Genomic DNA, 25,461 nt, shown 5'->3' on the forward strand with positions numbered 1-25,461 from the left:
TTTGCTTATGCTCTGTGCCTGGCAAGACTTCTGCATTTTCAAAGGCTCATTTTTGTGAGCATTACTAATTTAAATTCCTCTTCACATTCTAATTCACTACACAAAATATGCATCTACACAAGGCAATCAATTATACAGCCTAGCTTCACTAAAAATCTGCATTTTCCAAAGGAATAAATTGTGAATGATTGTTTAACTCATACATAAACTTAAGTCAGTTATACATAAATCATTCTGTAAATATAAAATGTAAACAGTTAAAATACTTCTGTGAGGAGCAGCACCATTTTACATGACTATTTAGTAACTGTTCTATATATTTCAATATATCTTTTGTTTAAAAAGCGTATTGAAACCTGGAGCTTCAGTGTTGAAAACTACTGAATATTTATGACTTAAAATGAAGCATTATTAAGATTTCTGCTACACTGGTCTCATGGTGAAATGAAAGAGATAAATATTAATTTATACAGCACTACTTCTCCCTCCTTTGGATGGCATATATTGCTCACTTAATGCATTAGCTACAGAAATCCTGAGGTTCTCCTACCACTTAATGGTTTTTAGCAATCAGTTACTTTTGGTGGAGAAAGAATAGCTGAAGTTTTGCCCCTACTGCATTCACATCATTCCCTCTTCTACCCCAAAATCACTCACCTTAGTAGACAAAACTAGTAAGAAACAAAACTCCCACAAATCACATATTACATGGAAGTATAGCTACAGCATATTCGTTTTCCCCTCTCGGCAGTCTAGACATCCCGGATACACTTCATTTTGTGTGTACAAAAACAGGCTACAAGCTAGAAGTAAACAGTTTATTTGCATTGCAATGTATTATTCATGAAGTATCCTCATGTTTTATGGTGATCACAAGATTTGGCATGCCACAAGTCTGCAGAAAACATCACATTACTTTGTTAGGCTAGATATTTCTGCAGCTTTGAAGATATGCTTTGCTTTCTTAAGTTCATAAAACCATTCAGATGAGGTTACTTTGCAAAGGATTGTATACTGTTTCTCTAAAAAAAAATTCATTAATTGTTGCTTTTGCTGAAGTATTATAGGCAAGTGGCCAAAATAAAAGAGGATTTTGTTCACTGCCAGCACCACAATAGTATGCCCAAAACTACAGCTGGCTGCACTGAATTCTCTCCCCCTCCACCTGGACACAGACATATGACCAAGCATAAAACTTTGAAGGATATCATGAACAAAACATCTGGAATAAATTCTAATTAAAAAAATTGAAAACCTATAAAATCTTAAATAATTCATTATATGGTAATGACCACAACATTAATATGTGCTTTGATATAACAAATCTTACAAATTCAGTAAAAAAAGATCAGCAGCATAATAGTAAAGCAAATATGCAGATTTTAAAACCACAATAAAAATTATGAGGTTTAATATCTTACAGTTAATTACAGCAAAAAAAGTGGCTGCTTTTAACACAACTTACAGTTTAAAATTACAGCACTTTATGATGAATTCTACGATTATTTTTGAAAAAACACTCAAAAATATGACCAAATTTTAAAGGTGCCCTATTAATGACTAAAAGGACCCCCCTCCCACCCCCCAAAAGACCAAGTAGTCATCTACAGCAACCCAGAGGTCCAGCTGAGGTTTCTAGACTGCTGTCTGTATCAGAGGCCAATGTTGGATCTGTTGACATTGAAGACACATCATTGACAGATGACGATGAAGATGGATGTTGAGAGCCATTGATCATTGCTGCACCTGTGCTATGAGAAACAAAACAGCAAATCAGTTGCAGATACAGTTGCACGGTTCAGTACTTGCATTAGTCTGTCTCTTCCTAGTAGTCATTACTTTCCCCTGTTTCGGCAAGTTTGAAGAGATGCGTCTTAATCCATTGTCAAAGTAAATAAAACCCGCAAGTCTTTAATGTGGGGCTTAATGAATGGTATGTCAAGAACCACAGAACTGACATGGCATGACACCTGTCAAATTACAGTAAATGCCAATGGCTGAAGGTTAAAAATCACAAACAGAGATAGTACTGCATAAAGCCAGAGCCAAGATACCCTACAAAATGTTGAGACCCAAAGCTAGAATATATCTATGTATTTTGATAAAGAAAGAAGGGGCGTGGTTTTTTGCCCATCAGATCTCCCCTTCAAGCTGGGAAATAGCTGATGTCCAGCCACATCACATACTTTCAATCTCAGATATGCAATCGTTTTTCAGAGTCTGGACTTCAGTGAACTCTGAGCAGAATCAGCAACGGCTGTCCAACTTTTGCCATCATTTTTCAACAGTGCAAATGGAGTCCTATCAATGGTCAGTTAATGGGCACATTTTGCTCCAAAATTCAGCAACAGTTTCTGAAAGCATTCTACAATTTTCCAACCTAGAAATCCTGTTTCATTACTTAATAGATGTAAGTAGTGGTTGTAACTTTAATTGAAACTGTACCAGCTACACATCTAACCAGATTATGGCAACAGAGTACCAGTACATACCAAGGTGTTTCTTGAGGACTGAAATGAATGAAGCATCAGTTACACGGGGACAGTAATAGAGGAGTTTATCAGATTCATAAAAAAAGAGAGATGTCAACCCCATACATTTCATTCTAATAAGCAATATCTCAAAGAGAATTCAAGATGTTATTGGTCATTTAAGAGCCATATTTTTGAGTTGGGTTACTCTTGGATGTCTTGAACAGCTTTACTCCCTCCTGATCTACAACTCAATGCACTGTGCTTTTATTGTAACCAACCTAAAGGGGCTGGCTGTCCGCGTATAACCCCATTCTTGGTTCTCTCCTCCAAGTCCATGACTTCCTTGTATATCAACTCTGAAAATGCAGAGAAGGTAAGGCAAAAAATGAATTTGCAAACCCAAGACCGGATCGATAATATATCTCCTATTAAAATGTGCATTTAAATTTCATAGTTTTATTACTTTTCAGAATTAGTTTTGAACAACAGGCTATAGGCTACAGAACAACTGGCAAGTGATATAAAAACATAAAATTCTTTCCTGTTGGACCTACAATGGCCTGGCACTCTCGAGAACACACTGACATTGCTCTAAGACTCTTGTCCAGGCTGCCTGGGGACCTGAGGTTAAACTGAGTCTTAACGACCACTCATTTTTTATCAATGGCTTCTTTGGTACAGATAAAACTCAATCAGCAGTCTTCAAAGGAACAGGTAGGAACAAGCCCGAACAGCATTGCCATCACCCCAACACACATTTTGCCACTAAATTTCCTCAGCAACAACATATAAAGGTCCAGATCACCGTGAAATGGAATACAATATTGGCATATAAGTAGCCACTCCAAATGAAAGCAGCAAATTAATCTTCCAGTTAAAGAAGTTCCTCATCCTTTAACAGGTCAGAAGTGCTTGTAACATGAATCAATCATACACCCTGCGTACTGGCCAGAAGGCTTCTAGGCTAATGGCAGCTTATTACCCAGAAAAGATTTCAGCTGTGAATCTACAGAAGTAACAATAGAAGAAAAGGACTAAACATGTTAAATGCAACTCATAAGAGCTGACTGTCAGAATACTACTTATCTGTCACTGGCAAACTAATGCAACGTACAAACACTTTGGAAGAAAAAACACATTTAAAAATTATAATTTCAAGGAATGTGGGAGTCTCAAAAGTAAACTCCATATTGTTTGAAATATCCTCAAGCACACCTGCTTCAAAAGGGAAGTAACTTTGCTTGGAAGGAGGATGGTAAGAGAATTTCCACAATTCTCCCTATCTCTGCCTTCACAATTAAAACTCAGTTTCTAATAGAAAGCAACTTAAAAGCGTAGCAGTACTAGATTTTACAGACTTGTGTCCATTACCAGCCAACACAATGAACTGTCAATAATGATTCATGAAACATTTTCTGTGCTTTTTTCCCCTCGGGGGATAAAAAGTTTATACAGGTCTAATATCCCTTCCTAGACCTTTTCAGTACAAAGTATTAGATTGCTCAATGCACTCAATTCTTGCTTAAATGCAACATTTATAGCCTGCAGAGCAATCCGGATCTGCATTTTTTCTAGCACTAGAACCTCTGCAATAATACCACCCCTTTTAGAAGCAATTTCAAAACAAAGCACAAGCTTTACAAGTAACAAAGATATCCCCCTTATACTTTATCATTTTGCACCTCATATATGACCAGGAAATGTAGATACTAAACCAGTACTGAACACTAAAGATTATGCTCTTGGAGGTACAAGTCTTATGTCATGCTACAGTCTGTTCCATACCTCAACCCCAGCTACTTTCTCAGGATGCCACAGCTGATAACCATCAGCATCTCCCACACCAGCTGTAACCTCACTATCTCACCCATTACTAACACTCCCTATGGCTTCTTCTTTTAAATCCTCTGCTTGATTTAGAAGACTACAGTTATAGCTAATACCCTCTTCACTTGAAGACTAGTGCTTCTGCTTCAGACTTACATTGCTCAAACTCCTCCATCTTTATCAACTGTAGCAGTTTGTCCAGAAGAGATACCCTCCCTAAAAATGCTGCCTTACGGTTTGCAAAAGGTGACCGAAATGAACAGGTCTTAATCAGCATCTTCGCAGGAAAATTTTTAGTGTCCCAACACTAAAGATGTTGTGAAGCAATGATTTATTTCCTTGCTATTCCAAGCAGTTTAAGTAAATACTATTAGGTTGCTCAGAAGAACCTTAATAACAGTAATCATTGGGGCCCAGCCTACTCCTAAAAGCCTTATTATACTTAAAATGCCCTTCTTACCTTTCCATTCTTCTATTGTGTGCTCCCTCTCATCTAACTGCTTATCTGGTATCTTTGGTGGAGGCTGAAAAACAAAACTAACTCATGATAAAGCAATCAAAGGGGATACAAAACCAGAATAAATGAAAAATGAAAGTAAGCTTTCAATATGAACCTGATTTAACTAGATTGTATTTACAAGGTCACATATTCTCTCATACTTGGACTTGGCCTACTTTCTAGATGCTGCTACGTGTTTTCAAGTTCTTCTGATTAACAGATTTGCTTACATTACTGTAATAATTAAAATAGAAACTGAACAGTCTGGTAAAAGAGCTCCTAAGTGCAGCAGTCTCCTCCCCAAGCAGCCCTTTTTATCTACTTACTGTTACTTACTAAGTTTTCCCTCTAGCTATTACAGATCAGCAGAATTCTAATTGCACCATTTACATCAAGCATCTTTTTCTATTCTTAGTCGGCCATCACCAACCACCTTTCTTTTAAAAAACTGACACTTCTCATAAGCTGAAACTGTCCCAAAATTAATTTTTTAAGAAAACTTTTCCATTAATCCCTATGTTCATTATTGTTAATAATTGAAAGTTCAAGGTCTTGGACTCAAGATTTTGGTGAAACACTTATTTTCTAGTTTAAGAGTACTATCAATTGCTACAACTAATGAAAATATTTCTCTTGCCCAGAAGTAAATACCTCAGAATCCTATCAAGGGCAATGAAACCACACTGAAACAACTGAAGCTCAATAAATTAGAACCCCATAGAAAAGATTTCAGATACACTACTATATGTCCAGGAGATTATATGCAATTATATATGTACACACACATACACAGACATATAGGACTTCAGTTTGTGCCCCCTCCTAATACCGTTTCTAATAAACATGTCTATCAAAGTCAATAAAAATGATTACGGCTCAGTTAAGCTTCTAGTGAAATATGTAGATCATGCAATAATCCTCTTTCAGCAGTTATATCAAGCATCACAACACATTTGCTTTAGTACAGTACCTTCCTAATCAGAGACCTAAACCAAGAACTTACAGCTTCTGCTTCTGACGGATCATACCAAACATTGATGTATGGGTGCTGCAAGGCTTCATCCACAGAGATTCTTTTAGAAGCATCTATAACCAGCATTTTTGATAACAAATCCCTTGCTTGACTGGCTGCAAAAGTGAAATTTTCTATTTAGAGTAGTTCCATATATAGGGCACATAATACGGTATTTCAAAGCTCATAAGGAGAGAAGAGCTGGAGTAAACAAATTCCAGTTTAATATCTGTGCAATCCTCACATAATTTGGGGTTTAGGAAAGTGGTCCATTGGGGGGGGAGGGGTTGGAATTGAAGAGAGTTAACACAGGTGGGAAAGGGATTGGACATGTTTCACTATACATTTTCAGCACACAGCGCCCCTTGGTGTGACATCCTGATGTGAAATATAACTCAGTTGGCAGTACAGCCTTGTCTGGAATAGCAGTGGGCAAACACCTACTACCCCCCTCTTACAGTTTAGGGGGGAAAAACTGTCACAAACTGTTAGCCACAGAAAATATGATACGTCTGTGACTTCACTGAGTAGGTGACACTTGGAACCAGTAAGTTATTCAGTAACTACAGGATATATATGTTTTATGAATATAAAACCTTTATTTTCACCCCTAGAGAAAGAAGATCTGCTCTGTCCACACAACTTCTGTTCCACTGTCCCCACACTCTTCTCTAAATCATGTTGGCATCTGTGATTGAGAGGTATATATATATATTTACTTTTCTTTATAAAGGTATCCCCAGAATAGGAGGAGTTTCAGAGAAGTGAGAAAGTGGAGGTAAGCACACACCAGCACGTTCACCCGCTCCCATGATAGAAATACTGTAATACTTAAATCCTTAGTGGGATGATTTTATAGTGAAAAAAACCAAGATACATTTCTGTTCAATATATCACAGTTTTAAAACTTTTAAAGTATACAGCACACAGAAGATAGACCTTACCTTTAAGCTTATTGTGTTCAGAGTCAGCTGGGAAAAGGACATCTGGAAAGAGTTTTTCAAAACTATATCCAGCATATTTAGGTCTGTTCTCCACATACGTTCGGACTGTAGGCTGTAATTTCTTCATAAATTCAGGGCATGGTGTTCCTAGCTGCTCTATAACTTTATTCCATTGATCAATATCTAAGGTTATGTAGCTAAGAAAAACACTGTGGCTAATTTTCAGCTAGAAAGTTATGTTAAAACCACATGAAATAACCCACAGAGAAAACACAGAAAATTATAATAAAATATCAAGTTCATCATTAATTTGGACTACCTTCTTAGAGAAAACAGTGACACAAAGCAAGACTTTGATGATAGCATAGTCAAGGCAACACGTATTTTACTCAAAATCATAATTAATTAGCAAAAGATATAATTCTGAGAAACAAGAGAAAGACTCACAAAATGTATTAAATGAATTTAAATAAAGGCGTTGTTTGGGTTCTGGAGAAGAACTCACTTCCTGATCTGAACACGTATTCACAGTAGTCAAGCTACTACACATCACCAAGGCACTTGTGAGGATTACCCTGTGTAGGTGCTTTGTCCTTCGTTCTCATCTTGATACCTCAGCCCAGTCCCAGACTGTCCCAAGTTAGTGATCTCTCACTAACGACTTGCAACACTGAGCACCAGTGGGCACACACAGGATGAAATCTTAGCCCACACAGGTCAATGACAACTTTGTCAGAGACTTGAATGCAGAAGTTAAAGAGTTTCAAGGACACTTGAGGAACTTAAGGTTTACATAAGGCAAGGGGAGATTGACCAATTCACAGCAGAATAATTTAGTACATGTTACTGAATTAAAAAAAAGCAACGTTTGGCTCAGGAATTCCTAGTTGAAGATGGTTAGATACTAGGAGAGAGCTCAGATAAAAAATTTTATATATGCTTATCTCATTCATGTATCCTCCCCAACTTTTTTTTTTTCGGCTACCACCAAAGACTGGATACTGGGCTACCTAAACCTTCACTCGGATGTAGCAGGCCCCCTCTTATGTTCTTACAACTTAACAGCAGACCTTTATATAAGGATTTGCAAGCTCTACAGTGCTTTAGTAGAGGCCTTGGAAAAAAAAAGTATTTACACAGTATGGCACTGAGCCTAAATTGAAAAGCCATACTATCAAACCAGATGTATAAAGCTAAGCATGGTGCAGCTCATGCAATGACAGAGCTGTGTGAAAGTAAGGATGCCCTGGATCTCCTCACTGTGCCTCAAAATCTTCACCCAATCTGCACCCCTAAATGGTACTATATCAATTATTAAACAGTTAACCTGCAGCAAAAGCAGGAAAGATTTCTGATGGCATCTAAAAAAACAGAGTGTAACTACTAGTAAAACAAATAAGATGCCAAGCTCCGATTCGATCCACTAATTTCAGCAGTGATCCAGAGGTTTCAGTTCTATTTGCATGGAGCAGACCCTTTGTCTAAAGTATTGCTCACAGGACAATCCATACAGATACCACCAAGCCATTCACGGAATAGAAAGACAGAAGTGCCAGATGTTTCTGAAAGCTGTTTGCAGGATCATTTCTGCATACAAAAATATAAAACTCCAGAGTGTAACTAATGAAGCCGGTTAGGAATTTTTTGTAAACATTTCCTACAAAATGTAAAGACTAATAACTGCTAACATGCTCAGGTACTAAAAAAAGATTAGTAAGTTATTACATAAAAATGATCTCCAAAGCAAAAATCAATGCATGTGAACCAGTAAAACACCATCTAAACAAAACAAAACATCTATCTTAAATGTGACAACATCCAAAAGCAATGGATAGACACTATATTAAATTGGAAACAGAAAAAAAGAGGAAAAAAAGGAAAAAGGAAAAAGAAGCCTGTTTGCCCAAGTGGTATTTTGTTCATCTTGCTTAGTATTAATCTCTAAAGACAGTCATACACATTAATGCTGTGTTGTGGTTTTGCTTTAAATGGTATAACTGTAGACATTTTTGCAGCTTCCTGGAACCAAAATAACAAACTTACAAATTGTATTTTGAAAAGGTAGTTTAAAACCAGTAGTTTAAAGATTAGAACCACCTTAATCTGGAACTATATTGCTGCAGTATCTTTTGACCTTTTACAACTACATCCTAGGCCAAAGGTAAGGATACGATCTGTACCAGGAAATAAAACACCACCTTTGATCATTTCTCCCATGATGCACCCAACTGACCAAATGTCAACTGAAAACAAAATGCAATGATATTAACATAAAAGATAGTTATTAAAATAAAGGTAAATAAAAATATCTAGACACACACACACATGAAGTGATTATAAAAAGCGTGTGTAATGAAAATGAGTGAAGGTGAATGTATGCTAACTACAGGACCAGCAGAGACTATGTCCTACTGCTAGGTGCAGCCTGAATATAAATGAAGTTCTTAATTTTTTTTATCACAAGAAAAATCCATGTTCATTTAATAAAAAAAAAAACAAACTTGTACAATATGCATTTGCATGACACAACATCAATAAAAAGGTTAATCACTTCCTAACTAATTCAACCTGCTGCAGCAGCACAAGGATACAGTCCCTTCCTGGAAAGAGGATTTTGTGGCAAACCATTTCGCCCATAATGCACCCCACAGACCATAAATCCACTATGTTTGTAGCACAAAAAGAAGGAAAAGCAAAGCAAACGGTCATTTAAAATTAAAAGAAGCATAACATGACTGCATCCTATAAACTGCAGAGACAGCACAGGAAGAAGAGCAAGTCTTTACATTAATCAATGAAAACACTTTAAAATACACTGTATATAAGGATTAGCTTTTAACTGTCTCAAATACAAGGCAGAAAAACATCCTTTTGTTTAACAAAGGGCTAGAGCAAGAGCTAGAGCAGAGAGACACACACGAATCAAGCAGAGTAAAGCCCTTCTGCAAGCTCCGAGGCTTGTGAAGCTACCTCTGGCAATAGACTAGATCGGAGCACCAAAGATCACTTTATTTCTTGAAAGTAATTCCACTGTAGTTGTAGGAATAATTTTAAAAGTAGCAAAATAAACTGACCTTTAAAAATATTGTGTATCTGAACAGTTTGTACTTTTAGGAGGAGAATTAATTGGTTATTACATAGGAATTAAAATGTGCCATCAAGTATTTCCTATAAATCAGATTACCATGCATCTCTCTCTCTTTAAATAAAAAGCAAACACAATCAGTAGAAGATCACTTAGAATTTTAGAGGATCAATTAATGACAATATCAATATGCTCCTAAAAGATTTTCAGTTAAAAGTATTTATTTAAAAATATTTCTTCAGTTATGCTGAAATAACATCTCACACAAAAGAAAAACTCAAAAGCAAATTGTTTTGGTATGAAATACACATTTTCTACATAGCCTTAAAATAAATTGCTCAGAAGACATACTCAAAGATGCACAAGTTTACTTTTTGTACAGGTATGCCAATTTCTTTAATGGTTGCTTACAGAGATACTGTTAACTCTGTATGCAAAAGTTTTCTTGAAGTCATAATAATGAAACTGTATTATTATGAATACTTTTACGTCAAACATGACACTGGAATTTCAATTAAGCAGATAAGAAGTGGATTTAAATGAGAACAATTGTATACTAAAAATCATATGTAAAGGTTCTGAAGGAGCTCAACAATGTCAAGCAAACAATATTGCTGCTTACTGAAAACATTCCTTCCCCCTTATCTACAAGTTCCTCTAAAATAGTATCTAAATCATATGATAGGAGATCACAGTTGTACATATTAATAGGTCAAAATTAAGGGCCTGGTTCATTTAAAAAATTATTGTCAACATTTTATGATTAGTGGTGTTTTTTCTTTAAAAACTCTTTTTAAATACTTAAGAAAAGTATATATTCTTTGGCTTAAAGACCCAAAGATTTGAAGCCAAGTTTTGCATTTGACATTTAAAATATAATTCTGAATGCTGACTTTTTCACCTGCAAAACAATCTGCTGCCATCGCAAACTAAAATATACACAAATCTGTTGTAATTAGTTTGTGTCCAACATGATAAAAACGACACCTATAATTGCATGGAGAAGTCTGGGAATAGAAATAACACAAGTCAATGACTTACCTTCATGCCTCAGATGACAAATTACATCAGAGGCGAAGAAAAACATTGGAAACCATTCTCCTGGTCACCCTACAAAACCAAACTTGTGACATTTGGGGGTGTTTTGGTTTGCTGCTTTCATTAATCAAACAAAACCTGTATTTTACAGGTCTCTAACTTTTTTATGAAGCTAGACTAACTTGTACACTGAGGACTGCTCCTGTGAATACTTCTATAGAAGACTGAGTAAAATCTCATACAGATTTGAAAAAATCTTTTTAAAAATCTACTGCTTGTCATACAGAATGTATTTTATTCTCAAAAACCCCGTTTGGAGTGAACTTACTATTTTCTATAATTCTAAGAGAAAAAATACCAAGTGAAAATGAAGTTCAAACCCACTGTACATACTAGGAAAGTTAAAAGTAGTTTTTTCAGATGGTCTGGGGCTTTCCTTGCTTTTCAGTGCTTCCTTCCTGATAATCATGCACCTAACTGCACATAAATCTCAATATGTTAAGCTATGTGTGCACAAACAGTTTTGGTGTCCTTCAGTTCTGAGTTTGCAACACCTGGTTTCTTAATGTAGTATACCCAAACGTGCTTCATCTCCTTCCGTATTAAAACCTATGTAATAGTTAACTCTATAATCAGTTTGTCTGGGATCTTTGCTAGTTTAAAACAAAGATTTCATATGTGCGTAGTATAGCACCAAAAGAATACTACTCTGCAGTACATATCTCAGTCATCAAAACATATATTGCAATCCTCCCACATTAAGTTCAGCAGGGCACTGAAATGACATAAAGCTGCCAGATAACTCTGTTCAATTAAAATAAATGTTGATGTTAACCATTAGTTAGCTGCCAATTTTCAATATTTAACTCAAAACTAAGTAAGGTAACTTTTAATTTAACTATGTGTTTAAAAGTTGAAAATAGGCATCAATGCTAACAGGTGAGGATCCTAGACAGCCCATGGTTCTTACTGCAAACACATCCTTGATACCTGCCTCCCTGTCAGGGGAGCTCCACAATGAGGAACTCATCAGGCAGTGATTGAGAAGAGTAACAGTTTACGTAAATAGCTTTTTAATGACAACAGTACATATGGAAATGCAAATTGTCTTCTGACTCAGCCCACAGATTTACTTTTACATTCTCCAAAAGTGTCATTCTCAATTCAACGACTATATATTTGACTTTGGGAAGATGTGATAGTTTTTCATATGAAAATAATTTTTTATTCATATTCTGCCGCACAACACAATTCATGCTTGCTTAAGGAACTGGATTGTCACTAGCACGACAGGGTGCTCTAGAACACAATCTATTTAACTCCAGTAATAACCTAAGCAACGTTTTCGTGGAAAGAATGTTTCACACTTCTGCAATTCAAAATTACTTAGTATTTAAGAGAAAAATGTAAACTAGGCAAGCAAAGTCAGAAAACTTGTGATTTCCATTGTATCAATTCCTTCTGTGAAGCAGCTGCACAACTAAGACTACAGCTTTAGGTTCCTTTATCTAGTGTCTCTTAACTGGCCAATGTAAAGTCTTGGGGAAAAAAAGAGAATGACAAACTTAAATATAAGCTTTCTACAAAACTTTAGCAATTAAAAAAAAAAACTTTAACCTTGCTCCACTCAATCTCTGAATTCTACATTATGGGAAAAATAGCCAACCATGGAGGCCTTTTGAAGGAACGTACATCCTCTCATGTACAGTAATGATCCAAACAGAAATAAAAACCACAGCCTTGCAAAAAAGATCTATTCTCATTCCTTTGAGCTGGCTTCTTTCATTGTCAACACCGATAGAAGCTATTCTTCCCGGGTTTTATAAGCGACAACAAAATCAACTCTCTTGACTTCCTACCTTCACGCAACCTGAAGTCACTTGCTGTAATGGTATGCAGTTGCCAGGCAAGTTTGCAGACTATATTAAGAACCCTGAAAAGCAGAGCAAGCCCCAGTTGTGTCAGTAATCTGAGAAGCCATGCCTCACGTCACCAGGAGACAGCTACCAAAGCCTCAAGAATCACAGCATCTCATGGGCCTTACTGGAGGACTAATCAATAGAGGGTTTAAAATATCTTCAGCGAACGGTGACCTCTGTGCATTGTGCCTGCCTGAAGTGGAAACACCAAGTGAGCTGAACTGACCACTGCGACAGTGGATCAATGAAATGGCAGCAGAACTGGGGCCTCTACAACAGAATTTCAGGAATGACATGTTACTGTGCTTTCCTAAAGGATACTAGCTGTTTCATTCAGAAGACACAATGTACTTCATTGTGTTTCCTACCAATGCTGTATCCTTTCCTTACCTTCTTGTAGAAGATACTGAGGGAATGGCCACAGAGCAAATATAAAAAGGAGGGAAATGTATGCAAGCAGAGGGACAAAGTAAACAAATTTCCTTAGAATTCGTCGTGAACCTCAAAGAATCTGTGACGCTTCCCGACAGTAGTCTCTGCATTCTTGTCTCAAGTATATTGCTGAATTTTTCTTCAGCAACATTAATTATTAAGAACTTAGCGTGACAGGTTTAAAGTAGGCTGGTTTTAATAAAAAGTAATGCCATGGTAGGTAGTTCTAGCTTGTTTGCTCCTCAGCAGCCTTTAAGTTCCCTACAACCCGAAAGGCTATATTGAATAGTTATTTAAATATTAAATTTAGGACACACATTTACTGATGAATTACAATTTACATCCTCATCAGGAATAAAGTCAGGTGAAGGTATATCAAGGTACATACCACATATTAAGAAAATTATTTCCAGTTCTTCTGGAATAAAACTTAATCTACCAAGCAAGTTATTTAAATTTTTAAACAAACAAGGCCCTCAATTTCTTCTCCTATTAAATGCAAACATTTCTAATGGGTTGAGTTGAACAAACAAATTGGCGTATCCAGAATCTACATTTTGGTCACAAGGCTAATTTATAAATTTTTTACAGCTTGAAAAAAAAAAAACATTAACATGTAAAATGTGGTGTGCCAAACAAAAAAATAAAGCTATGCCAAAGAAAGACTATATTTGCTGACCGTTTTCTTTGTATCCCATCCCTAGGATGACCTCTGGTGCTCTGTAGTAACGAGTCACTACATAAGGCGTCATCATAAAACTAGTTCCTGCAGTTCTGGCCAGTCCAAAGTCAAGAATCTTCAAAGTGCAGTCTGACTTTACTACTATATTACTGGGCTTTAAATCCTTTAAAAAGAAACATCATATATGACTGCTAAGACAAGCACAAAGTACTCTGTGGTTCACATTTTTAAAAGAGAATACTGCCAACATTAAACCCCACATATACAACTAAGTTATGGCTATAACTGCAGTTTCTTTTCCCCTTGCATTAATTCATGTGCATTCAGCAGACTACAGAATTAATTCCCTTATTGTGCTCATAGATTTACATAGCAATTAAAGAAGGAAAACACAACCAGTGTTACAAGATATGACAGCAATATCTGAAATAAATTGAGGTTAGTAAGAAATGTTAGCTCTGAGGAAAGGTCTAGAAACTGCTCGCTGGAACAATGATTATTACTATGATGCAGAACACAAGTAACATGACAATTGCTGAAATAATTTGATGCAATAATCACCTTGATAAAAGAATTATTAAAATTATAACATGAATGTAAAAAGTAAAAGGTTTCTTTGCTAGTTGAGGGTGCATTACCTCTTTTGAACCAATGCAGATGTTTCCCTGAACAGGAAGGAAAGAAATCCCCATGCTCACACAGATTTAGTTTCCCATTTAGGATTTGGGTTTATATGGATTTTGGCGACCAAACCCAAGAGGGCACCACTGAAAAACTGCCAGAAATTAACATAATCATTAAATTGGAGTGGAAAATGCTCTGATACAGCTTCAGATCATCTTAGAAATATGGCAACTCTATTCTCTTCACTCGAACCCTAAAACCACATTGGCAGTACTGGCTTTACAACATCTATACAGACACTACACAGGCATACTTGGTCATTATCTCAGGAGGATCTTACACACATCTGAATGTCACAGAGCAAATATTACAAACAGAGTAACTTCAGTATAACTTTGCCATCATAAAATGATTCATAGCACACAGGCTGACATAGATAAGGCTTGGATCCTTTCTGCCTACAATCTACTAAGATGAGAGAAAAACCTGATATGTGGCAGAAGACTCCAGCACTGGAGCTGCAAGCATTTGATAAGTAGCCCTATCTTTCACTGTTTCATAAAGACTTAAAAGTGGCTATCTGCAAGATGTATGTAGTTTTCATTAGTACTTGTATGGCTTTCAGCAAACTCTTCAGAAAGCTAAGCTGCCTTAAAGACAGAGAGGAAACCACAAAAACCAGTTCAAGAACAACAGAATTTTAATGGGTAATTAAAAGTCTTCATACTTATATATTCACACATGCACTTCCAAATCACACACACAAAGACTATGCAGACAACTTTGGCTTAGAAGATTCTCAAATGCCACGAATGAATTCAAGTATTATAAGGCATTCCAGCTATTTAATATGCACGTTTCAGATTCTGCTACAATCCTTTTCATTATCAGCTTTATTTTTGCTCACTTCTATTATTTGGAGGATGTTCATTGCAGAATCCCAGGTGCATGCTGATAGTATTAACTATACTCATCCTCCACATAGCTGCAGGATTAACACTGAAAATGTTAAGAGATCCTCCCTTTGCAAGAGAAAAATCACTACAAGGACAAAAAGCAAAAGCTTACAAAGTACTGTCCATCCTTAATTTCTGAACGTCATGTAGTTGTCATGAAGCCTAGGAACGTGTTGTGATTTGGAATACAGAACTGTCCTTCAAAATGATGGAGGCAAGAGTTGACTTACACTGCATCGAAATTTATGCAGAACCAATACCTGTTATGTATTAAATAAACATAAAGAACTCAAAAGCTCCTATAAGAGTGATCAAGTTAGTTAGGCTCTATGTATTCAGAACCTATAGCAGAAGATATCTCACCTAGCCTTAAAAATGTAAACTGTCAGTGCCTAAAAATCAGAGATTATTCATGGCTGTCTCCCCATTAACCAGACAGGGAGAGAAGGGCATCTCTGGAGGATAATTCATGGCTTCTATGGGCTTTTCCCTTTCTAAAGAAAGATTTGTGTGACAGGCTTCCATAATTAGGCAACTTTGTTAAGTGCTCAAAATCAGGCAGAATACAATGTTTCATAACCTCCATGCAAGACTAATGAGACACTTTGCGTCCTTTAGCAAGTCAGTGAGGCACAACTCTGCAACACTGATCATTCATCCTCCTCAGACAGCAAAATATAAATGAATGTGTGATTGTGAAATATAAATGTATGTGTACTTCTACACTTGCTGGAAACTCCATTTCTGCATAATGCTTTGAGCACAGTAATGTTCATTTGCCAACATCTGTTAGAGCTGGTGTAAAGCTATAGTCAGTTCTTTACCAGGATCAAATCTTTATTCACTGATGTGGCAGCTAAGTATGTACTCTACAGCTTCCAGGTGAAATTGTCTGAAACTCTTTGTGTTTGATCTCTGCCTTGTTCTGTGCCTCTAGTTTGCTATGAAAAACCCACTTATTTCTATGGCAGCTAGTATCCAGTGCTACAGGCACATTGTAATTTCAGTCATTCAGCAAGCTTTGAAAAAGTTATTGAGATGCTGACATTATCGCAGCTGTGTTAGAAGCTGAAGAACTCGGTTAAAAACCATGTAAAACTACCAACACCAAAAAAAGCTTAAAGCTCTAGAGGACACTAAAGTAGTACACTAGATTCATAGTGTGAATGCTTCACAGGCAGCCACAGTCATGCAGACTATATTTAAGGAGTAACTAATTTCAACAAAATAATTAGCTTTAGACATTAAGGACAGTGGTGCTGAAAGCCCAGAGTGGTATCAGCAGTTACTATTGCAGCCACATGGTCTATATGAAATATGTCCCTTTTCAAGCATGCCATCCTTGTCTTCTGAGATTTTGTTTAACTTGTTCCACAGAGAAACAGAATTTTGATACTTTACACCTTGAGGTATAAAGGCGTAACGCATGCAGCAGGTACGTAATGCAAATGTTTTGCCTGAACACACTTAATCTTCTAACAAGGTCTGAGAAGCTGTCAGCTGGAAATCTACCATGAAGACATGCAAGTGAAATGCATCTGCCCATGTCCTTCAAAAGCATTCATGCATACATATGTTACTATTTACATAGCAATTGTATCTATAGTCTCTTTGGAATAGGTTATCCCTGTACTTAATATTACTGCGCAATATGAAGCATTTCAAAGACTTCACCATATTTACAGAGGCAGGAATTCTATCCTCAAAGCTGTCTTTACTCCTGCCCAACAACCACCCAACTAGTTACTTTTTTCTATAAATGTACAAATGTTTACATTTATCCATCACTTCTACAGGCTCAATGGTTTGATGCCTGCTTTATAGGAGTACGAACCACCCTTGAAGCAAGTGAAGTTTTAGAAGCTCCCTTCTGCCTGTGCTGACATCCACAGAATGAGATGCTTTTACATTACCTACTCTAGCACATCCATACGATATACAGTTTTCCAAAAATAAAAAAGACCTAGGAAAACCCACAGCATTAAACTTGCATACCTAAGTACTGAAGAGACCGGAAAATGTGAAGCTGTGTACAAAACCATTATTTCAATCCCGCAGGTGCATGCATTAGGACACAAATGGCTGCATAATATCAGTCATATGCAATGTAATACCACAACTGTGGTAAGTGAAGTAACCTAGTTTTGCCTAGCATTCCCAGAATAACGCAAGAAGCCCATCAACCTGTCTCAGTGCCCACATACAGACCAAGAAGCACAGGGTGCAATGTCTGGTTGCAGGCCATGCTTCTGCCTATCTTCCCTGACCCATCTCTTTCAAACACAGCAGTTCAGGGCAAACTGCATGCAAGAAGGAAGCCTTCACCTTCCCTCCCTGAGCTCCTCACTGGAATGATGCAGCTGATGAGTACTAGAACTAGCTGGGCAAAAGGAAGCAGTGTTTGGCCATTCAAACCTATTCTCTAGTCAAACAATTGTCCCAGTTCCCTTGAGGGAAAAAAAAACAGCATACTGAACAGGAGTGTCATATTGCCAGATCCAGCTTGCAGGCCATTCAACACCCCAGTCACAATGAGGTGGATTACTGAACTGGACAAGCATCCTAACATAGCAATTCCTGCCGTAGCACTCAGAATTGCAATTCGTGATTTGTTTTGCTGGGTACATCATCCATGAAGAAGACTATGTAGAAATGACTGAAAGTATCACACATGAAAACTTTGAAACAAACATGAAAACAAATGAAAACTTTTAAAACTCTCTAAAATATTACAATGAAAAATGTAGCACTGTACGAGCTTACAATTTCCCAAAATAGCAGAGATTATATCTGAAAAGTTACAACTAGACAATCTCAAGCAATCTTTACGCTACATACAAATATATATGATATGTTCAACTTGAACAGGCAACCTTAAATTCTGAATTTCTTGACTAGACTGCAACACACATGCCATTTAAAAAGCAGTAGTCAGTTTTCCCTGTGGGCAGTCTGAGTGAATGCTTTGTGACACACAGGTGTATGAAAGTTCCACTTACAGGTCTTTATCATCATCTGTTTATCTGGAGGCTTCAGGTATTTATTCATTCCTCTGCTAGTAAAAGAGCAGAAATAAAATGGGCAGTTCTTTCAAAAGATGGGATTTCAGGTTTGGTTACCAAAACAATAAAGGCAGAGGCATTTTCAGATATTCTTTCCTGTCATGACTACTAAAGTAGAATATTAATAGAATTAGAGGAGGTAATGTAGCTCACTGCAGAAATCTTTATTTGCTCTGTGCAGATTATTATGAAATCATTCAAATATTCAAAAGATTCATTCCAGAATTACAGTGGGAAAAGGTAAGTGTGGTGATTTCCTTTCAGCTTTCTCTCTCTACCTGTGGGACAGGCTATGAATCACCCTTTGCACTCCTATTTCTGATTTTTTTGTGTCTTTTAAATACTCAAGGCAAAACCAGGTGCAATGCAAAATATACACAGTGAAGTTCACTTACCCTATGTATAATTCCAGCTGAATGAAGATGTTTGATACCACACAGCATTTGATAAAGAAGATAGGACATTCGTTCATGGTCTAGCTCCATCTGAATCACTTGGCAGAGATTTGCATCCATGAGCTCCATCACTATGTAGCTTATGAGGAAAAAAAAAAAGAATAATAATCAGATAATACTGCCATTTTATTGTATTCTTTCCCTTGTTCATCTTTCTGCGTGAGTATTTTTGAAATTAATTTTCAGCTTTAGTTCAAATCAGACTTACACATCTTGAAATTCTTCCAGGGATTTTTGTGGTGTGAACACATTCAGTAGGCCGATTATCTGTAGGAAGGGGGAGAGGAAGTATAACTGCACCACAGCAATAGCAAAGTTGCAAAGTCAACATTTCAAACCCAATGCCCAGTATTCTGATGCAAACCTCCTGGTACACATTGAAGCTCAAGATGCTCAGTGGCTCAACCAGGCCTAACATGCTGTAACAGATGCTAATGATATTAGGAGGAGTATTTTTCCTCCACAAATCACATAATCTAAAGACACTCTGTGTGCAGTAACAAGATAATATTCAAAGTTAAAACCTAAGGCAGTTAATCAGTCTTCCGCTGCCTCCTACTTTCAGTTTGAAGGGAGCTGGTAAGACTTTTATTGCATATGAGGAAAAATAAAATTAAAAACTGACAAAGACTACCTAAGAGATACCACTTTGCCATTGACAGAGGTAAAGCAACAATTCCGCCCAAAGAGAAAAACAGATTCTTGGAACTGCTTTAGGACATTTCCCAGTTGCTAAGAATAGATGAGATGTGCAGAAATAGGTCAAGCTACTACTCATCAAGAGTCAGGCATGCTTGCAATAGTTTATCATCATACAAATTATGCTATTAGGTAAAACATCCTTCAGAGAGTCCACAGATAAACCATCTCTTGTCTTAGAAAAAATACAAAATTTTCCCAAGTAGCTAAAAGACAGAGTAAGTCTTCTATGGTTCCCTTCTTCCCTAGCAGCCAGGGGGGAATTTTATCTTGCTGAAGGGGGTTTAAGAGGGAAAGTGAGGAAGACTGCACACAGCTGTCTCTGAAGGAAGAAAATGGCCAATACCAGTCTTCTGTACTTCAATGCTGATAAATTTATCACTTATTCTCTCCCCATTTCTGTGGTCTGGTCTACTTCACAGCTTCTTAAGCATCAGACAGTTCCTGTTGTCACAACACAAGATTCCTAACTCATTCATGCACCAGGGGAAGGAAAAAAAAAAACAAAAAACAAAACAAACCACCCTTTTTTCTCCTATTTGTCTAGCAGTAGCAACAGAAACAAGGATGCACTTACCACTCATGGCATTCTTATTTGCCAGCTGCTTGTAAAACATAGCAATGTAACACCAACTCCCTTCCTGAGTTTGAAAGGGGCATTTAAAGATTGGGCAGGTATTAAAACCAGTCAATAATAGCTCTTCTGAAATATCCTTCTGTACTTATCACAGAGATACAACCATGCAATGAAAATCTTTATAATCTACAAAGGATGCCATCCTCTGAAGTCACCTTTAAGGCTTTTACAAAGAATAACCTTCTAGTTATTTCTTTAACATTTAAAGCAGAACACTGCACTCACATTTTTGTGATTAACACACTTCATAAGAACAAGCTCTCTGTAGGCTCTTTTAGCATGGGTTTGATTCTGAAACGGTCGGCTTAACTTCTTGATTGCAACATTTCGTTCAAGGATGGCATCATAAGCGGCACTGTAATTAAAAATAACATTATTACATCCCAGTGTCAAGGTCCTTTAGTCTGTGGCCGTTGCCACCTTTTCCAAATACCTTGTATTATGTTTGCAGATAAACCAAATTTCCAGTATTATTCAGCTTCAGGGAGTGTAATAGCAAAATGCTCTTGTATGCTGAGCAATTCAAAATTTAAAATGTTTCCCAGCTTCAAAGTATTAACACATGACAATCTCCACAAAATAATGCAGGATCTCTGCTTCCTAAAGTGTCTCACTAAAGATACTGACTTCTTGCCATTCATTGGCACTCAAGAACAGACTGCCTAAAAAGATCCAAAACACTTCAATCATAAAAAGCACATCAATTTTATGTAAAATCTTCACACTGAAAGTTAGGGAGGGGAGAGCAAAAGTAGGTTATATAAAGGTTCCATGCTTTCACGTATGCAGTTGCTTAATATCCTCATGACAATGAGAGCATCAATGTCAAGATAAAATGAAAAAAAATGTTAGGAAAGCTTTAACATCTTGATGTCACTGGCTTTTACTTGGTAAAAAGAAAGAATAACATTTTGTTGCACGCTAATGCCAAGATTGTCATATGATTCAGTGACACAGGCTGTTTAACTGATGAAGACCGTTACTGGGGACAACTCCCATATCACATTTCCATGACAGGAAGGCACAGATTTTGTTTCCTGGAAGAGGTAATACGATAGCTGACTACCATGCAGACTCAGGAAACATTTATCAGTTACTAAGAAAGCCTCAGCATGGAAAATACTGTTTTCTTGTCTCTTATCAAGAATGGTACGCAAACCTAATGAAGAACACCTGCCAGTAAATGGTCAGCACCTACTAAATCCAACTAGCTACTTTAAAAAGCATGTTGTCTACATAGTATATGGGCTTGAACGATTAATTTTTTTTTACGTCATTAAAACCTCTAGTCACTATCGAAGAAAGAAAAAATGGGAACAACATATACTGGTAACTTTCCTTGGTTTACATTTTCAACTATCTGGAATTTCCCCCACCTACTCCCAAGGTAAGCAATATCTTATGAAAGAGCAGCAAAGAGATGGCCAAGCAAGACTGCCAACATGGGACTCCTGTACCAGTATTTAAACTTCAGCATCCCCAGTACATAACGGTAGCCTTAGAGTCTGTTTCAGTAATAGATACGGTTGAGCCTTTAGGCCATCTACGTCATATTCCTCCAAATCAAGTTAGATCAGGTTTTTAAAAAACAAAACAAAAACAAAACAACAACAACAAAAAACCCCAAAACCCCAACCCAAATCACAGGAATTACGCCCCACCTCCTCAGACATGGGCAAGATTTAACCACATGAGCACTCCAGTCCTCCTCAGGGTAATCACAGCAGTTTAACTAAAAAGGTTTCAATTACCGCTAGCAGCAATTACAGAATGACACTAGAGTAATTACATGGTCAGTTTTTGGATTTCAGCTCTAGAAGGGGCAGTAAATTTGGAAAACGGGCAGTAACATATGACTGGAAATCAGAAGGACAATAATAACATCTAAAGCTTTTGCAGGCATTTGTGTAGCAAGTAAACAAACTCTAGTCAAACAACCATCTGTCCTCATTATATTAGCACGCATGCAAACAAAATTCAGATCAGTTTTTCTGCTGCTGCTACTTACAGATCAAATAATCTTAATTCCAGAAGTTACCGTTTCAAAAACGACTCTTTCTAGAGTACTGGCCTTAAAGATTTCATTTGCACTAAGCACACTTTTTTATTACTAACCCAGCTAAAACACAAATAGGAAACAAAACCAGACCCATACCACACATTCTCTAAACACTGATCAAGACAAGAGCAAGGTAGTAAAGAGGTTACAGGGAAAAGTACTTGAGAAGATTATGCTTTTCCCTACCTTTCTCTTCCTTGATGTTTCTTTTGTATTTTTATGCCCCTGGTTAGCAACTGGTTAGCAGTTACAATAAATTGGAAAACCTGCAAATTCCTGTGCTATCTACATCCTTCTCTTGAACATTCAAAAAACTCACAGGAAGCTTATTTATCTTTGGGACAGCATCACTGCACAGGAAACGGTGCCTACAAGCTGCTAGTTGCCACCAATCTTAAATCGTTCAGACAATGTTCAGTCCACACAGCAGAGCTCTTATTCAAAGAAATATTTTCAAGTCATTTTCCTAAACTGCATCAGGTATTTACATTACAATGACAGTCAGCATCACAAATGCTCACTAACCAGCATCAAGGACTACTTAGATTATGAAACTAAGTAGAACAGGCCCCCAACAAACCATTTCAAGAAGTAAAAGCATTTATAAGCAGCAAATATTATATAGAGTATTTCTGGCTTTTGTTTCACTGTAAACAGTGTGGCTTCGGATTAGGATTAGTTTCTATATCCAGGTTTTTTCCCCTCCATTAATTTATGGGACTCAGCACAGCTGGATGAATTTGCACAGAAGGGCATCAGTTCAGAAGCAGGAAAGGACACAGGTCAAAAAGCAACAGCGACAGCCCTTGCTGAGGAAAAACAGCCAACAATTACTATTGCTGTTTTGCACGTAACAGGTAGTTCTCCACACTCCTACTCAATAACATAAACCAGTTAAAGGACTCAGAAAATTCTATTAAAGGAACATAAAAGTACATTTAAATTTTAAAGAAACCTTACCATACTATCCCTTGTGCTCCTGATCCTATTGGTTTTAAGTTTTGATACCGTTTCAATACAGTGAAAGTAGAGTCTCCAATTTCAACACTGTAGAAATTGTTGTCACGCTTGCTTCTACTCATGACGGCAGCTTAGTTAGATCGCTTCATCCAAATTTTACTTCTGGCCTGTAAAGGAATAAAATTTGAAAAACTAAGATTTTACAACTGTATGCAATTTGACAAAAGGTAAAATTCTTTGATACGCAGAAGACGCTTCCCAAGTGAGACACATATGCAAATGTATGCTATATTTAACGTCTACAGGAATGAGATGGCATGTGTCTGAAATGTTTTATTTTTAGGAATGTTCCTAAGATAGGATTCTAGAAGGGCAAAAATAATGGAAAAACAAAAATGAATGGATGGTAGGAAAAATCTTAAAACAGCAATGAGAGAAGATCAAAAGGCAGGAAGCTATATCCAGAGAGCTCCAAGAGTGCTGCCATCCCTTCACACACACACATGCAGCAAGGGAGCAGGGTTTGGACCAGACATTCTCCAGAGGTCCCTTCCAACCTATGTTGTTGCACAACTCTGTAAATACAAGAGTGACAAAACATCAACAAGTCTTCCAGACATTGCAATCAAAGTACTCTTGGTCACAACAGCTAGGAATACCTGTCACTGATATGGAAATATACAGTCAATCTAGGCGAGAAAAGGAAAACTGGCCTTGTCAGAGATCTCACATACTAGCTTCTATGAATAAAAGTAATTGTATCATGGAAAGAGAGAATAAGAGTAGGAAAAGAGGTTGTATATTCCACCAAAACCCCCTCATATTAAAAAAAGAAAGGCAACATCTCAATGCACATGTCCACAGGAGGAAAAAAAAAATAAAACTGCATGGTGGCTTTTACTGTATCATTTCCTTTTTCTTTGATGTTGACTGTGCACTTTTAATTTTCTCTTTACATGGGTTTTGGGTGTAGCTGTAATAGATATCTAGTAGTGCAAATTCCTGTTTGACTAGAAGAAGAAATTCCTTCATTTCTTCAATAGCAACAGCATGCTGTCTTCCTTTGTTACTAACTTAAGGAATACATTCCCATATCATTATTCGACAGCCCCAAACAGATTCTTAGCTTCTGTACACCATGACACTATACATTTGTTAAATTTTAAACAAGCTTTGAAAATGCAGACAGTGCAAATGTAGCCTCCACAAATAATCACAAATGTTGTACAAGCAGAATTCTTTTTAAGAATCTGTAAATTTACCAAATTCCACTTTCAACTAGCTGGCCTGTATTCATTTCAGCCACGATGGTGCAATAAAAAGCACTCTGAAGTTCTAAAAAGGACAGATCTTTATTTATACATTAGAAATTAAAAACGCACTGCCTTAATTGGCATTTTTCTCAAAAGAGATGTCTAATAAACAAGCCCCTTTTCCAAAACACTGTCAAAAAAAAAAAGAGTTTCTGTCAAAGACTTAACTAAATACCAAAGGAACTTGTATCAGTGCATTAGCGGTATTGTTAAAGGCTTCCTTCGCCAGTTTATAAGGGAGTCATAAATGGACAAGAACTGTTGCCTAGCACAAGAAAAACTGTATACAAGCTGGGGATCCAGACTGTAAATGGTAGCTCTATGGGGTGGAGGTAGGCTTACTGGAGGGAGACGAAAAGCCCAATTTCTTCACAATACATGACACCATCCCCAGCTCTTTCTTCCCTATCCCTTTTATTACTACATCTTGGGACACTGCCTCTTTCTCGACACTTCCTTCACAGATGTACTCACACAAAGTTTTGGGATAAAGATGCCCAACAAATACATAATGACACACACCCCCTCCCCGAAACAGGAGAGAGAAAATTTGTTGTGGAAGGTATGAAATCAGCCAAAAAAATTTTTGAAAACAGAAAACAAAGAATGAAGACAGTAATTCACACAATCTTACATCTGTTCATCATCAGCTGAGAAAAAGGACTAATGAGTTTATCCACTAAAACTGTATTAAGATGTAGTGACACTGAACAATGTAGGATTAGCCAGAACAGCTTAGTAGATAGAGCTCTGCTGTTTGGTATCATCATCAAGATAATGAAAG

The 25,461-nt window shown here is 37.0% G+C and overlaps 1 protein-coding gene across 4 annotated transcripts; it reads right to left on the reverse strand.

The window, feature by feature from the left end:
* Positions 1-804: 804 nt before the first annotated feature.
* MAPK8 (mitogen-activated protein kinase 8) lies at positions 805-23,526 on the reverse strand. 4 transcript variants are annotated; one of them, XM_010563477.1, is made up of 11 exons: positions 23,365-23,526; positions 20,571-20,700; positions 19,218-19,276; positions 18,950-19,088; positions 13,910-14,075; positions 8,928-8,999; positions 6,757-6,939; positions 5,804-5,928; positions 4,762-4,825; positions 2,753-2,830; positions 805-1,746 (listed from the first exon to the last, which is right to left on the reverse strand). In XM_010563477.1, exons 1-11 carry the CDS (start codon positions 23,484-23,486, stop codon positions 1,601-1,603), a joined length of 1,284 nt encoding a protein of 427 aa, XP_010561779.1. In that variant the 5' UTR covers positions 23,487-23,526; the 3' UTR covers positions 805-1,600. The 4 variants fall into 4 exon arrangements, with proteins under 4 accessions (XP_010561779.1, XP_010561778.1, XP_010561780.1 ...); XM_010563476.1 differs by lacking the exon at positions 8,928-8,999 and adding an exon at positions 9,348-9,419; XM_010563479.1 differs by lacking the exon at positions 805-1,746 and having other exon boundaries at positions 4,762-4,838.
* Positions 23,527-25,461: the final 1,935 nt, after the last annotated feature.

This window comes from Haliaeetus leucocephalus, unplaced genomic scaffold (genome assembly GCF_000737465.1).
Source record: "Haliaeetus leucocephalus isolate CR32 unplaced genomic scaffold, Haliaeetus_leucocephalus-4.0 Scaffold168, whole genome shotgun sequence".
NCBI classification, from domain to species: domain Eukaryota; kingdom Metazoa; phylum Chordata; class Aves; order Accipitriformes; family Accipitridae; genus Haliaeetus; species Haliaeetus leucocephalus.

Bases quoted from the DNA above. Each gene is read 5' to 3' on its own strand.
- MAPK8 (XM_010563477.1), bottom strand. From the start codon at position 23,486: ATGAGTAGAAGCAAGCGTGACAACAATTTCTACAGTGTTGAAATTGGA. The intron at 20,701-23,364 runs GTAAGGTTTCTT...TTTTAATTACAG, and splicing joins GGAGCACAAGGGATAGTATG to TGCCGCTTATGATGCCATCC. The intron at 14,076-18,949 runs GTAAGTGAACTT...TTCTTTTTAAAG, and splicing joins CAGCTGGAATTATACATAGG to GATTTAAAGCCCAGTAATAT.